The sequence below is a fragment of the Lemur catta genome, chromosome 1 (assembly GCF_020740605.2).
Source record: "Lemur catta isolate mLemCat1 chromosome 1, mLemCat1.pri, whole genome shotgun sequence".
Lineage (NCBI taxonomy): Eukaryota > Metazoa > Chordata > Mammalia > Primates > Lemuridae > Lemur > Lemur catta.
Window position 1 is genome coordinate 119,441,830 of NC_059128.1, and position 15,293 is coordinate 119,457,122.

The 15,293-nt window shown below is 52.9% G+C and overlaps 1 protein-coding gene across 1 annotated transcript in view; it reads left to right on the forward strand.

Moving 5' to 3' along the window:
* The window catches only part of ELL (elongation factor for RNA polymerase II), a 68,170-nt gene that overhangs the window by 31,625 nt on the left and 21,252 nt on the right, over positions 1-15,293 (forward strand). Inside the window, exon 2 of the mRNA XM_045552542.1 lies at positions 11,045-11,092. Within this exon, the coding sequence (XP_045408498.1) occupies positions 11,045-11,092 (48 nt within the window). The remainder of the gene's footprint in view (positions 1-11,044; positions 11,093-15,293) is intronic.

Genomic DNA, 15,293 nt, shown 5'->3' on the forward strand with positions numbered 1-15,293 from the left:
TGCAGCTGCCAGGTGGGCAGTCGGCCTCCAGGGAGCATCTGTGGTCATGACCCCAAGAGTGTGCGGACTTGGGAATCTGCCAGACCTCTTTGCTGGGGACCATGGAGGGGTTGGTGGTGGGGGTGGGGATGAACACAGCAGAGACCTGGAGCTGCTTTTTTGGAAGAGGAGAGTGGAGTTGGTAAGAGTGGCAATTTGGAAGATTTTCATAAAATAGAGCTACTTAAAACAGGTGGGGGAAGCTATGACATAAAAGCAAGACCCATGAAAGAAAGCAAATGAAAAATTCCACTTCATCAAAATTAAAAACTTCTGGATTTTGAAAGATGAGAATAAAAAGACAAGTCATGGACTAGGAGGCAATCTTTGCAAAATTTATCTTATAAAGCCATTACGTCCAGAATATATAAAGAACCCTCAAAACTCAGTAAGAAGGCAGGGTGTGGTGGCTCATGCCTGTAATCCCAGCACTTTGGGAAGCTGAGGCGGGACGATTGGGTGAGGCCAGGAGTTTGAAACCAGCCTGGACAACCTAGCAAGACCCTATCTCTAAAACATATTTTTTTAAATTAGCCAAGTGTGGTGAGGCGCGCCTGTAGTCTCAGCCACTTGGGAGGCTGATTTGGGAGGATCTCATGAGCCCAAGAGTTCAAGGTTACAGTGAGCTGTGATTGTGCCACTATGCTCCAACTGAAGCAACAGAGTTGAAACTGTCTCAAAAACAAACAAACAAAAAAACAAACCCAGAAAACTCAATAAGAAAATGAGCCAGTTTTTGAAAATGGATTAAAGATTTGGATAGCTTCACCAAAGGAGATAGAAAAATGGCAAATTAGCCGTGAAAAAATGCTCCACATCCCTAGTCACCAGGGAAATGCAAATTGAAAGCATTATGAGCTATTACAACACACCTGCCAGAATGGCAAAAATTTTTAAAAAGCTAACACTAAACGCTGACACAGACGGGGAGGAAGTAGGACTCTCCTTCATTGCTGGTGGCCATGCAAAGTGGCACAGCCGCTCTGGAAGTCAGCGGAGCGGCTTCCTACAAAGTTAAACGCTGGCCGTACGGCCTGGCAGTCAAGCGCCTGGGGCTTCACCAAGTGAAATGAAAACCTGCATCCACACGAAGACCTGTGTCTTAGCATTTGTAGATGCTTTGCTCATGGATCCCTCAAACTGGAAAGAACCCCAGTGTCCTTCAGCCAGCTCACAGGTGGAGGAAAGATGGCATATTTATGCTGTGAGCTACTGAGGCATGGACGTGGAGGAATGCAAAGGCGTGATGCCACATAAGTGTGGCCGTCTGAATAATGGCCCCAGTAGATCCCTGGAACCTGTGAATGTGACCTTACGTGGAGGAAGGGAGTGTGCAGATGAGATCAAGGATCTTGAGAGGGGAGATCACCCTGAATTATCTGGGTGGGCTCTCTTTGTCCTCACAGGTATCCTTGTATTAGAGAGACGGAGATTTGACACAGGCAGAGGAGGGCTTTGAAGGCCACATGACCCCAGAAGCAGAGGTTGGGGTGATGCAGCCACAAGCCAAAGAGGGCTTGGAGTCACTAGCAGGTGAAGAGGTCAAGAATGGTCCTCCCCGAGAGCCCTGGTATGAGGGAGGCCCTGCTGACACTTTGAATTCAGACTTCTGGCCCCCAGATCTGTGAGAGAATAGATTTCCGTTGTTTTAAGCCACCAAGTTTCTGGTCATTTGTTATAGCGGCCACAGGGAACTCACACAGTGCAATTGCGTTGATAAGACTTCCCGGAAAAGACAAAATCGTAGGGACAGAAAATAGATCTGAGATTGCCAGGGACTTGGGGTGAGGGGACAATTGGGCCCCAAGCAGGCAGGCGGGAAGTCAGGCAGGAAGGAAGGTGGCCCATCCAGCGCACTGACCAAAGCCAGGCAGGACACTCGGGAGAGTGTCAGGGCTGCCTCTGCAGGTGATCTGCATCTTTTTTCTAATCTTCAAGTTTTCTGAAAAGCCTTTTTTAATACGCTTTCTGTGCACCTTCGTGAATTTAGATAGAAACATCTGCTGTGGTGGCTGCTGACTTACACCTGGCTTGTGGTCACTTGAAGTCCCTTTTCTGCTCTTCTGTGTCAGTCCACAGCCTGCTGAACTCACTGACTCCTGGGCCAAGGGGAGGAGCTGCCGTGAGCCCTGCCACGTCCCCCCTGCTTTGCTGTGACCTGGTCAGGGGACTGAGGCTGCCAGGCTCCTGGTGTGTAACCTCGCTGAGGTCCAAGGTGTGTCTATCCAGGTCCCCCACGGGGCTGACATCCCTGCGATTCGTCGTGGTTCACAGAGTCACCATCTGAACTCTCCACAGCCTCCACGTCCTGCTCCAGGACTGCCAGGAAGTCCTGGGGAGGGTTCTTGAAGAGTTTCCCAGTCGTCCATGCTTTACTGGAAAGGAGGGCCTGTTGCCAGGAGGTCACTGGCCAGGGTTCTTCCCAGGGCTTCAGCTCCCCTCTCGTGGCCCACGTGCTCTGTAAAACCAGCGTGTGCTGACACCAGTGCTTGGTAGAGTCAGTGACACAGATTCCTTTTTTTTTTTTTTCTTGAAACAGAGTCTTGCTCTGTTGCCCGGGCTCGAGTGCCATGGCATCAGCCTAGCTCACAGCAACCTCAAACTCCTGGGCTCAAGCGATCCTACTGCCTCAGCCTCCTGAGTAGCTGGGACTACAGGCATGCGCCACCATGCCCGACTAATTTTTTCTATACATATTTAGTTGTCCATATAATTTCTTTCTATTTTTAGTAGAGACGGGGTCTCGCTCTTGCTCAGGCTCGTCTCGAACTCCTGAGCTCAAACGATCCACCCGCCTTGGCCTCCCAAGTGCTAGGATTACAAGCGTGAGCCACCGCGCCTGGCCAGTGACACAGATTCTTGAAGGTTCTTCCATTCCATCGTCGTTTCCTCCCATCTGCGTCGTGGGGGTGGCAGGCTGTGCCGTGCAGATGGCAAGGAGAACGTGCTGCCTGGCGGAGCAGGCGCCCCTGCAGAATGGGTGCTCCTGGAGGGTGGGGGGAAGGGGTGTGTGCCCTTGGGGCAGCCTTGGCACCAACTGCCTCAGGCCTCACCACCTCCTGGCAGATGGCCAGTGTCTTGGGCCTCCATCGGGATCAGGCACGTCCATCCGTTGCTGTGTCTCCTCTCTTCCCTGTGACCCCCTCCCTAGCTTTTGTCTTTGCTGGAGCGTTTCTTGTAACAGTCTCAGCTGTCTTTTCATTTTGCCCATAACTTTTCCAATGACAGTATTTCATGTCAACACATAAAGGCTTGCTTTTTAAAAATTTAGCCTTGGCGTGGTATGCACATCTGACCCGGCCAGCAGCAGCTCTGAAGTGGCGCTGGGGCCCGGGCTCCTGTGCACCTGCGCCAGGCTATGCCCACAGCATCTCCGCAGTGGCATCTCAAGCCCATGGTGATTTGTAACACTCCCTCCTTTTCCCCTATTTATCTGTTGAAGGGACAAGTCTTTTTGTCCCAAAGAATTTCCCGCATTCTGCTCTTATGATCGCTTCTGTGGCAGGGCCAGCCCCAGGCTTCTTAGCCCCCGCACTGTGTTGACATTTGGGGCTAGAGGTTCTCTGTGCACTGTAGCATGTTGGGCAGCATCCCCGGCCTCCACCCCCCAGATACCAGGAGCACCCTCCCGCCCCATCACAGTGGTGATGATCAGAAATGTCTCCAGACTTTGTCTTGTCCCCTGGGGAAGAGTCACCCACTGCACTTCCAGTAAACTGGTCACCAGGCCCGGAGGAGGATTTTGTAAGCCACTTCCTGTTGCTTCACCCACGGAAGTGCTCCTCTCTGTGGCGAGAGGATCAGGGGATTCTGGCCTGGAGAGAGGTTCCTCCTTGCCCTTTCCCTGTATCAGAGGGGTCTTGGCCAGGATTCGCTGGACCTCGCCTCCTCCCATGGAGCTGTCACCAACACCCCCACCCCTGTGCCTGCCCTTGTTCCTCCTGAAGCCATTACCAAGTTTAATTACATGACTGTCCTCGTGGAGGGGGAGCTGCCAACGGGGTTGCCAAGTCTGTGCTCAGCAGCCTGAGTGGGTGCCCAGGCAGAGTGACCGCAGGGCACAGGCGTCACTGCCCTGCTGCATTGAGGTCCGTCTCCTGAGCCAGGGTCTGGAGTCTAGTCGGGTCTCTGAAGCACCAGCCTCCTCACAGTCTGGTTCTCACCTGCCCAGCCCCCGACAACCCTGCTGACCATGTTAGGCAGCTGTGGTAGCCCTGCGAGGTCTCCCGACTCACACCTGTGGCCCTGGTGTGATCATAGCACCAGGAAAGTGACGTTTGTCTCCCAGGGGCTCCTGGTTTTGACCCTTGTGCTTGGCTAATGAAAGATGGATTTCTGTCATGCAAGGGCCTGATATGACTTGTTACCCAGTGTGGGGCCGAGGGAAAAGGTGTCCCCTCTGACACTGTGGGAGTGTCACACCCCATTGAAGGGTCTGTGGAGATGGGGCAGGTGGGCGGCTTGAAGTGCAGTGTTACCAGGCCTTGCCTGCCTGAGGTGACATAGGCTGTGCCATGCCCTGGGTGGCAGGGGAGGCTGTGGTGTGCTGTTAAGTTACCCAGTGACTTAATGCAGCCTGGGGACAACCCCAAAGCTGCTCAGGTGACAGGGAAATCATCTGTGAGAAGGCTAGTCACTACTGTCTGTCCTGCAGTGTAGACAAGGTTGCAGGCACAGGGCTCCCCTAACAAGTAGCAGTCCTGACACCGTGTTCCTTCGGGCCCTGCGATGTGGGCTGGGGCCGCCTGCCCAGCAGACACCACCTCCTGGGGGCCCCTCTGTTGGTTCGTCAGGGTGCTGTACCCTGGCCCGTTCCTGCCATTTGGTTCATCCCCCACCCTAGTCCTTGTGTTCTGGTCACTGTCCGTTCAGTGCTGCACGTTCAAAACCCAAACCCCACTGCTATCATTTGGGCCTTAAATGATCATCTTTTACAGAAATGTAATGAGAAAAAATTCTTTCATGTTCACACACATGCTCACTGTGCCGGACACTCGTCATCCTCTTAAACCTTTGTGCCCATCTGGTGTCACTGTCCTGCCTCCTGAAGAACTTTCAGAACCTTCCTTGCAGCATGGGTCAGTCTGAACAAGTCTGTACTTCACCTTCTCTATTCAAGGGGTCTGGAATTCCGGGTTGGTGGTGTTTTTCCCTCAGCGCTTGGAACACAACCTCCCGGCCGGTGGCTGACACTTGGCCTTGAGTGTCTGTCCCTGCTGCTCAGTGGAGGGGCGCCTGCCGGCGGCCGCACTAATTAGCTTATCATGAGCCCCGGTGTGGTTCTCTGTTTCTTGCCAGGGCTGGTGAAACTTGGGTCTGTGGATTTGTAGCGTCCACCACACTTGGGAGCTTTTGGCCCCTCTTTCTTCACATTCCCTGCCCACCCCTGGGGTTCCAGTCACACGTGTGTCGTCCCACAGGTCAGCAAGTCTGCATCCCTTTTCCTTTGGGCCTTTTCTCTCCGCGCTGCTTTTTGGGCAGTTCCTGTGGCTTTGTTCTCAGGTTCACTAATCCTCTTCTGCAGTGTCTACTGTTAATCCCACCTGGTGAAGTTTCACTCCAGACATTGTGTTTCTCAGCTCCGGAGTTTCCAGTGGTTCTCTCCTGAAAGCTTGTATTTCTTTCCATCAGTTCTAATTTTCCTATAAGCCCCTGAGCATTTAAAAAAAGTTTTTATTTCAATAGATTTAGGGGCACAAATGATTTTTAGTTACACAGATAATTGTGTGGTGGTGGTATTTGGGTTTTAGTGTACACATCACCCAAATAGTGTTTATTGTGCCTGATAGGTAGTTTTTCATCCCTGTCCCTCCCCCTGCCCTTTCCCTTGTAAGTCTCCAGTGTCGATTAAGTCACTCTGGGTGACTGTGCACGCCCACAGCCTTGCTCCCACTTGTGAGAACATGTGGTGGTTGGTTTTCTGTTCCTGAGATATTTCACTTCAGTTCTATCCAAGTTGCTGCAAAAGACATTATTTCATTCTTTTTAATGGCTGAGTAGTGTTTCGTGGGGATGTGTGTGTATCTATCTATGTCACGTTTTCTTTATCCACTGATCAGTTGATGAGCACTTTGGTTGGTTTCTTATCTTTGCAGTTGTGAATTGTGCTGTGATAAATACACATGTGCAGGTGTCTTTTAATAAAATGTCTTCTTTGGGTATTTACCTAGATGTGGGATTATTGGATCAAATGGTAGATTTAGTTCTTTTTTTTTTTTTTTAATTGAGACAGGGTCTTACTCTGTAGCCTGGGCTAGAATGCAGTGGCATCATCATAGCTCACTGTAACCTCAAACATCTGGGCTCAAACAATCCTCCTGCCTCAGCCCCCTGAGTAGCTGGGACTACAGGTGCACACACCACCACGCCCAGCTAATTTTTAAATTTTTTTATAGAGACAGGGTCTCACTATGTTGCTCAGGCTGATCTCAAACTCCTGGCCTCAAGTGATCCTCCCTCCTGACCCTCTCAGAGTGCTATTAATAGATTTACAGGTTTGAGTCACTATGCCCAGCCTACTTTTATAATAGTTCTTTGAGGAATCGCCACACTGTTTTCTATAGAGGTTGCACTAATTTACATTCCCACCAGCAGTGTGTAAGCATTTCCTTTTCACCACATCCTTGCCAACATCTGTTGTTTTTTTGCCTTTTTTTTTTTTTTTTTTTAAAGACAGAGTCTCACTCTGTTGCTCTAGATAGAGTGCAGTGGGGTCATCGTAGCTCACGGCAACCTCAAACTCCTGGGCTCAAGCAATCCTCCTGCCTCAGCCTCCCAAGTAGCTGGGACTACAGGCTCACACCACCACGCCCACCTAATTTTTTTATTTTTAGTAGGGATAGGATCTCGCTCTTTCTCAGACTGGTCTTGAACTCCTGAGCTCAAGTGATCCTATTGCCTCAGCTTCCCAGAGTGCTAGGATTACAGGCGTAAGCCACTGTGCCGGGCTGTTTTTTTGCTTTCTAATAATGGCCATTCTGACTGGGGTAAGGTGGCATCTCATTGTGGTTTTAAGTTGCATTTTCCTAATGAATAATCATGTTGAGCATCTTTTCATGTGTTTGTTGGCCATTTCTGTGTCATCTTTTGAGAAATGTCTGTTCATATCATTTGCCTACTTTTTAATGCGGTTGTTTTTTTCTTGCTGATTTGATTGAATTCCTTGTAGATTCTGGGTGTCCTTTGTCAAATGGACAGTTTGCAAATATTTTCTCCTATTCTTTAGGTTGTCTGTTTATTATTTCTTTTGCTATGAAGAAGCTTTTTAGTTTAATGAAGTCCCATTTATTTTTGTTTTTGTTGCATTTGCCTTTGCTTTTGGGGTCTAAGCCATGAATTCTTTGCCTAGGCAAGCATTTTTAATTCATAGTAGTTATCCTAAAGCCCTTGTCTGCTAATTCTGTTGTCTCTGTCCTTTCCAAGTCTGTTTCTGTTGACTGATTTTTCTCCTGGCTTGGGGGGACGATGTCACGTTTTCCTGCTGCTTCACTTGTCTGGAGGGTTGTTTTTGGAAGCTGGTATTCCAGGTGGGTCCCCTGCCTGGTAGCGTGCACCGGGTGAGCATCACTGAGAGAGTGTTGGTTTCTTTAATGACTGAATGTGTGGTGTGCGGGGTGTCACCCTTGTGTGTGATGTTACAAGTGAGTTGCTCTGTTGACAAGAAGGGCCTAGTCTCCTGCTGGAGGGTGGAGACACGGTGCTGGCCTGTGTGACCGGGACCATGGCCATGACGACAGCCGCGTCCCATGGGGACAGGCACTTGAGGTCAGCCCTCCCCACGTCTTGGAGAAAGCCTGGCCTGTTAGGCCCCTCAGCCCTTCTCCTCTCTCTGGTACATAACGTTTCATTCTCCATACTCTTGGGGAATGAGTGACTTGGCAAGAAAGGAGTCTTCCCGATAACCCGGTTGGCAGTCAGCTACCGGAACACGGTCAGTTGCTTAACTGGATGGCGTAGCCCACGGGGAGCATGTGGCCATGGGGAGGGCGGCAGAGCCAGCATCTGCAGGGGCTGTCACTATCAGTACCCGCACTGCTGGGCTGCCCTGGTGCATTTCCTGGTCATCCTCACTGGTTCCTGTCCCTCATCACCCTAACCAGCCTTGCTGTCATCGCCATTGTCACAGTCCCTATCCCTGGCTCACTGCTGCACACAGAGGCCTCGCCAGGTGTGGACGGTAGACAGAGTGCTACAGTTAGCCCCAGGCTGACCCCTCTCCGGAGGTTTGGGCTGAGAGAGACAAGCCCCACCTGCCTGAATTCCTTGTACCTGCTGTTCCCTCCACCGGGGACACCCTTCCTTCCTGGCCTGGATCAAGGACTCCCTGGGCCTGTGAGGACTGATGCTGTGGTGTTGCGGAGGGCTGTGCAAGTGACTGCGGAAGGGCCATCCTGCCTCAGTGTTCCCTTTGCTCTGCATGGTTCTTGTGTCTCCTGCTGGTTCCCTTTTTACCCATGTCACGTCACTCATGCATTAAACGTGTTTCAGGAGCTGAGCACAGTAGCATGTGTCTGTAATCCCAGCTACCTGGCAGGCTGAAGTGGGAAGATGGCTTGAGCCCAGGATTTCGAGACCAGCCTGGGCAATGTAGTGAGACTCCCATCTCTAATCCAAGGGGGAAAAAAGGTGAACAGATGGGACTGTTTCTCCCACCTGTTAAGAACTCTCTGTGTGTGTTCAGAGGATGCTGCTTGAAAGCGCCCAGTTGCTGCAGACCCCCGTGAGCCCGAGGGCGGCTCACAGCCTTACGGTGGTGCAGCGAACATCCTGTGAGGCGTGCTCATCTTATGTGTGCAGTCAGTGAGTTTGATATTCCGGCCCGGGGCCATCTGCAGCCACTTCCCAGTCCCCAGGTGCACGCAGAACTGCTTTCTTTCTCTTGGGTTTTGTCTTTTCTGAGGCTTATGTAAATGGAATCCCACTCTACGGCGGCTGTAGCGCTATGTGCTGTACTCACTCAGCTTGGGGTTTGCGGTTCTTCTGGGTTTTCTGTCAGCGCGTTCCTTTCTGTTGCTGGGTAGCGTTTTGTCGTTTGGTTCTCTGTCCGCCAGTTGACGGACATTTGGGTTGCTGCCGCATTTTGGATACTCTGTATGATTATGCTGTGAACAGTTAGGTATAAGTTTTTGTACAGAAGCAGTTTTTGCTTCTCTTGGGTACCCAGGAGTGGAATTGCTGGGTGTGTGCAACCCTTTGTTTAATCTTTTGAAAAACTACCAGACAGTTTCCATAGCGGCTATACCTTGCGCATTCCCACCAGCAACAGCAGACGCTTCCGGGTGCTCCGTGCTTGCCAGCGCTTGCTGTTGTTAGCCCCTTTGTTTTAGCCGCCTCGATAGGTCAGTGGTATCCCGCTGTGGTTGCCGTATGCAGCTCCCTAATGAGTAATGGCACCCACTGTCTTTCATGCCTTTATTAGCCTCTACAGGTCTCTTTTTTGTGTCTGTCCTGAGCCAAATTCCAAGCAAAGGTCCCTTAAATGCTGCATCCCTAAGGGCACAGCCAGGCCAGGGGCCCCCATGGTGCTGCACTTCCTGGTCTCTGAGTGGCAGGACAGGCAGGTGGTCGGCTCATGGTGTGTGGGATGGGGTCAGCCCTTCTGGAGCTGCTTTGGAGGGAGCCTCACCCTTGTCTCAATATACAGTGGCCCTTGTGCAGCAGCAGCTGGTTCCCAGTCTCGGAGCAGGGCAAGGGGGTGGGACTGTGTGCATCCCTCCCGTGCCCCGTGAGTGGTGTTCACTGTGGAGTGGACCTCTGCCTGCTGGTGGTGAGGGCTGGCGTGCTTTGGAAGCATGGGGTGGTTTCTGGGACATCAGGTCCCACACTGTGTTAGTGTCCTGGGATGTTTCCCCTCGGGTCTGCTCCAGACAGTGGAGTCCTTGACGCGTTCTGGCAAAGGAGGGGGCTGCTGGTAAACAAAGGTGGGGCCCCGGCACCTCCCACCCCAGGTGCCATGCATGTGGAGCGTGTACAGCTGTGTGGTCTGAGCTGGCTGAGTGGACCCAGGGGTCAGGGCTGCTATAGAGCCAGTGCTGAGAGGCCAGCCACCTCTCAGTCCCCAGACTGCCTGACCCTGCGCCAAGCAGCTCCCCAGGGCAGATGCTCGTTTGACCTGGGGTGGGTGTTGTCTCTGCTCCTGTCCCACCCATAACGTTGATTCTCCCCACCCGTGCGGAGTGGCTCCACCCACCCTGGGTGTGTGGTGGTGGACAGGTGGCCACTGCGGATGCAAGCGGCACTCAGCTCTCCTGGGAGAGCTTCTCCTCTCCATAGGCAGGACGGGAGCCCAGACCCGAGGGGTCGAGACGAGAGCCAGGAGAGGTGAGGCAGGGCGTCCTCTCAGCGAGAGAATGTGGTGATAGACCTCAGTGGGGCGTCCAGGACAGGTGGTGCAGGGGTGGATTTGGGGGCTGAAGGTCCCAGTGACCACCTAGGACCATGCTGTGGGTGGTGTCTGGGACACTGGAGATGCGTCCTTGGAGTTCAAGGTGAGAGAAAGGAAGGTGCATTCCTCCTCCTGGCTCCAGGTCCTTTCTAAGATGCTGCTAGAAGGCTGACCTCGGAATAGCTGAAGCATCAGTATTTATTTTGACCTCTTTTGTATAATTTTTTTCTTTTCTTTTCTTTTTTTTTTTTTTAAGAGACGGGACCTTACTTTGTTGTACAGGCTGTACAGTGGCATGATCCTTAACTCACTGCAGCCTCGAACTCCCGGGCACAGCCTCCTGAGTAGCTGGGACTACAGGCACATGCCCCCACACCCGGCTAATGTTTTTTTTTTTTATTTTTGTAGAGATAGGGTCTCACTCTGTCGCCAGGCTGGTCTCAAACTCATGGCCTCAAGTGATCCTCCTGCCTTGGCCTCCCAAAGTGCTGGGATCACAGGCGTGAGCCACCGTGCGCAGCCTGAAAACACTCTTTATCCTGCTCCTTATATAACTGGGAAGTGAATCTTTGGATTTCCAGGTATCTTTATTGACGTTTTTCTTTTTTCTTTTTTCTGTAGGATTCTGTTTCACTGAGACCATCAATCCGATTTCAAGGAAGCCAAGGGGTGAGTCTTTTTTGTCTCAGTTGTATTTGGAATCATGGAGCTGGTGCAGTCTCAGGGCTGTGCTCGCTCGCTGGGCACAGCAGCAGGCCAGGGGCAGCGTTTCAGCCCTTTTGTCTCCGTGTAAGGGTGGGCTCCAGGGTTTGTGTGGCTGGAGGAGCGAGCACCAAGCTGGGTCTCTGGAGCCCACAACAGGCCACCTGGCTCCCAGGCTCCAGGCTCCCAGTCTGTTAGTGGGGGCCAGGGCCATGGGTGTTTGTCAGGATTTGGGCTAGGGAAGGGGAGTTCACAGAAGCTCAGCACTCTCATTTTTTTTTTTAATGTGTTTCCTTCTAAATGATCATCTTATTGAAAAATTAGAGAATGAAAGAAAGAGCAAGTTGCCCACCACCCGTGTCCCCCAGGTCTTCTCTGCACCCACCGACACACCTTGGAGCAATTTGGTTTTTTCTTCTAGTCTTCTTTACAAGTCTTTTTTTAAAAATTATTTATTTATTTGTTTGTTTTTAGAGACAGGGTCTGGCTCTGTTGCCCAGGCTGGAGTGCAGGGGTGTTGTCATAGCTCACTGCAGCTTTCAACTCCTGAGGCTATAGGAATCCTCCTGCCTCAGCCTCCCAAGCAGCTGGGACTACAAGTGTGTGCCACCATGCCTGGCTCGTTGTTTTTTTTTTTTTTTTTTTTGAGACAGAGTCTCACTCTGTTGCCCGGGCTAGAGTGAGTGCCGTGGCGTCAGCCTAGCTCACAGCAACCTCAAACTCCTGGGCTTAAGCGATCCTCCTGACTCAGCCTCCCGAATAGCTGGGACTACAGGCATGCACCACCATGCCCGGCTAATTTTTTCTATATATATATTTTTAGTTGTCCAGATAATTTATTTCTATTTTTAGTAGAGACAGGGTCTCGCTCAGGCTGGTCTCGAACTCCTGACCTCGAGCGATCCACCCACCTCCGCCTCCCAGAGGGCTAGGATTACAGGCATGAGCCACTGCGCCCGGCCTCTGGCTCTTTTTTTTAAAAATTTTTTTTGTAGAGATGGGGTGTTACTGTATTGCCTAGCCTGGTCTCAAACTCTTGGACTCAAGCAGTTGTCTCTCCCAAAGTGCTGGGATTACCTGAGCCACCGCGCCTGGCCATTTTTGTTTTGTGAGTTTCCACGTTGTATCCAAGTCAGTTGCTATCCCATGTCCTGAGGGCTCCTCACAGCTGGCAAGGCGTGGATGTGGTACTCTGTGGGCTTCCAGGTGCCTCTTGGTGCTGCAGAGAGACGGAGCCTCTAGGAGATGGGTATCTGTGTGTACAGATGTGGAGAGATTCGTCGCAAAGAATGGGCTCAGGCAGTTGTGGGCCGCAGTCCCCAGACGGAGTTTCTTCCTCCTCATGGAAACCTCAGTTTCCCTCCTAAAACCTTCAGCTGGTTGAACGAGGTCACCTCCTTACTTACTTGAAGTCAGCTGGTTGTAGATGGTGACCACAGCACAGCTCCAGGGTGCACCTAGACCGGGTGTCATGAAGTAATGAGTCCCCAGACCCTGCAGCTCCATCAGCCCACCTGGTTCCTGTGGTCATCCTCTCTGGTGTCCTTCTTACCATCCCCGGGGACGGACGGACTTGCTGCCAGAGCAGTGCCACAGCGCCTTCTGGTGCCCCACAGTGGCAACTCCGTGCCTTCTGCAGCCACCTGGTGCCAACCTGAGCAGCCCTCCACTTAAGCAGTGGGAAAGTGCCCCCATTACCCGCCGCTCCGTATGCCTGTCTACAGATGTTTTCCAGCCTGGTTGTGGCAAAAGCACATAGCATGTTACCCTTGTATGCCATGTGCCATGACTTGGAGACTGCGTGTGTCCAGACAGCCTGTCCAGACTCATGTCCCCCACACGTACAGTATCGGACCATGTCACTGACGAGAAGGCACCAAGCGAGAGAGAGCTGGGGGCCCTGGGCATGCCATGAGCGGGAGACAGGAACCCCCATTCAGCAATGTGGGGTGAAGCAGCTACTGCAGGTTAGTTAGCAGGGAGTTTGCTCCAGGGCTTTCAGTCCTGGGCCGTGCTGCCAGCAGGCTGCCACCAGGCCCTGAGAGGGGCTCTCTGGCCTGAGGCATCCCATGATTTGCCAAGGAACGTTCTCTGGAGGTGTGTCATTCACCTTGTCAGCCAGCATCTTCCTGCCTTCTGCTGGTCATCATCCTGGGTCTAGAGTCTAGAGGGACAAACGTTTGGTTGTCACCAGGTGCATGCATTGATGCAGTGTTCAAGGCCCTGTGTAGGATGAAGGGACCCATTCTCCACAGGCCCACGACAGACCCGATCTACAGGTGATCTGTAGGCTCCTTGGCTCTGGGACTATGGCTGGTCTTCTCCCTCTGTTCACCGGCCTCCTTGTCCACCTCTGGGTTACACTCGATGTCAGGAGAGCCAGTGTCCTCCTTGTGCCTCAGGGCGATCTCAGCCCCTCCTGTGAGCGTCCCTCTCCGTGTGAAAGCTCTGTGGCCCGTGTAGGGTCTTGGCGTCATGCACTCATGGAGTGGGCGTCGGGTGTCTGCCCAGCCACCTTCCTCCCTCCCTGGTGTTGTGCTGTGCAGCTGCCGCCCCGTATGGGCGGATTCTTTGCAGTAACTTCATGGCGTTTCCAGGTTCCTCAGGAGGACTGGGCGCCTGTACTGGCCTCAGAGCAGCATGCAGTCTGTTTCGTTTGTGGCCCTGGGCTGTCTGGGTGGGGGTGGCTTCTCAGTTTTCAACCCTCGAGAGGCCGGCAGCCGCCGAAGGGGCAAAGAAACCCCCACCTGGCTGGCCTCACCGCTGGAACTCTTCAGCGAAGTGCCAGTTACTAAAAAAGGAAAAGTAGCGCCTGGTGTCCAGGGCGGCTCCAGGTGTCAAGACTTCGGAGCCCCAGTTTCAAGAATGAGATTTGGCCAGGCTTGTCAGCGGCCTGTGATGGGTGTCTGCAAGTCTGGGAATGGATTTTGTGGGAGTGCTTAGTGATGTGGACAAAGATGTAGCCACAAGGGGTGCTTGTTTGTAACCGGGACAATTTGGAAACAATCTAAAAAATGCCTAAATTGGGAGTTTTTCAGAATCTGGAGCCATCTGTGTCAGGGAGTCGGGTGGGCATGGCACGCAGCTCTACTGAAAGGCCACAGCCTGGGCGAGTGGTTCCCTGAAGGGAAGTAGGTGCTCAGCACGCTGGGTGTGGGGCTGAGGAGCCGAGGCCTCCCGCTGGGCGCGGGGCTGCTTCCCTCCTGCTCTCTCTGAAGAAGAATGTATCTTACTCTGAGAGTTTGCTAGGAAATAAAAATAACGAAGAAAACAATGTTACCTGAAAACCTTTCCAGACAGAGTGTCCCTGGTCAGGCAGTGTTTGGGTTCCTGTGAGCATTGTGTGGGCTGTGCCCGGGGTCACCCACTGCCGTCCTTGTTTAACTGTGCAGGATGTGGGCCTTTTCCTCATCACGCTGCAGCTCTCCCCTTAATTTGCCTCTTCAAAACCCTGCAACTCCTCTCCCCTCGAACTGCAAAAGAGGCCTGGAAGGTCTCAGGGAGGGTGGCAGGCTCCAATTTGGGGCAGGTTTTGAAGGAAAGAGGTGACAGGGCTCTGGCAGGGTCCCCACCTGCTGTGGAACCACTGCCCCCTGGTGGCTGTGGGTCAGGTCGGTGGGAAGGACGGGCGGCCCCTTTGGAACCACCCGGATGAGCCTGTGTCCTGCTCCAGGCTCTGTCTACATGTCTGTCTGTGACCTCGGACACGGGCTCAAGTTTATGGTGACCCCCACCCAGGCTCCCCAGCAACCTGCAGCCAGGGCCGACATCTGGCACACCCAAACGAGAGTGCACCCACCACCGGGGCTCTCATGCAGCTCCCAGGGGGCAGCTGAGACCCCGTCCAGGAGGCCAAGTGGGGGCCGTGTGTCAGGCGAGCCCTCGGCTGGCGTGGAGAACGCGCCCATGTTGCCGGGCTGCTTTCCCGGCCGCTGCCGTGTGGGGCCTGGACCCAGGCCCCAGTACTACAGCCCGGTGGCCCTTTCGTCAGGGCTCCCCCATGTGGGCAGCGCCTCTGCACCAGGGAGGGTGGAGGATATGAGACCTGCCGTGCCCAACTCCAGGTAAACCTTCTCCTAACAGCCTCCCCTGGGTGCCTGTGCACCCTCCATCCTGAAGGACACAGGCCACAGTGTCCTGTGTGTCTCCCCTTGTCACCAGGGGCACG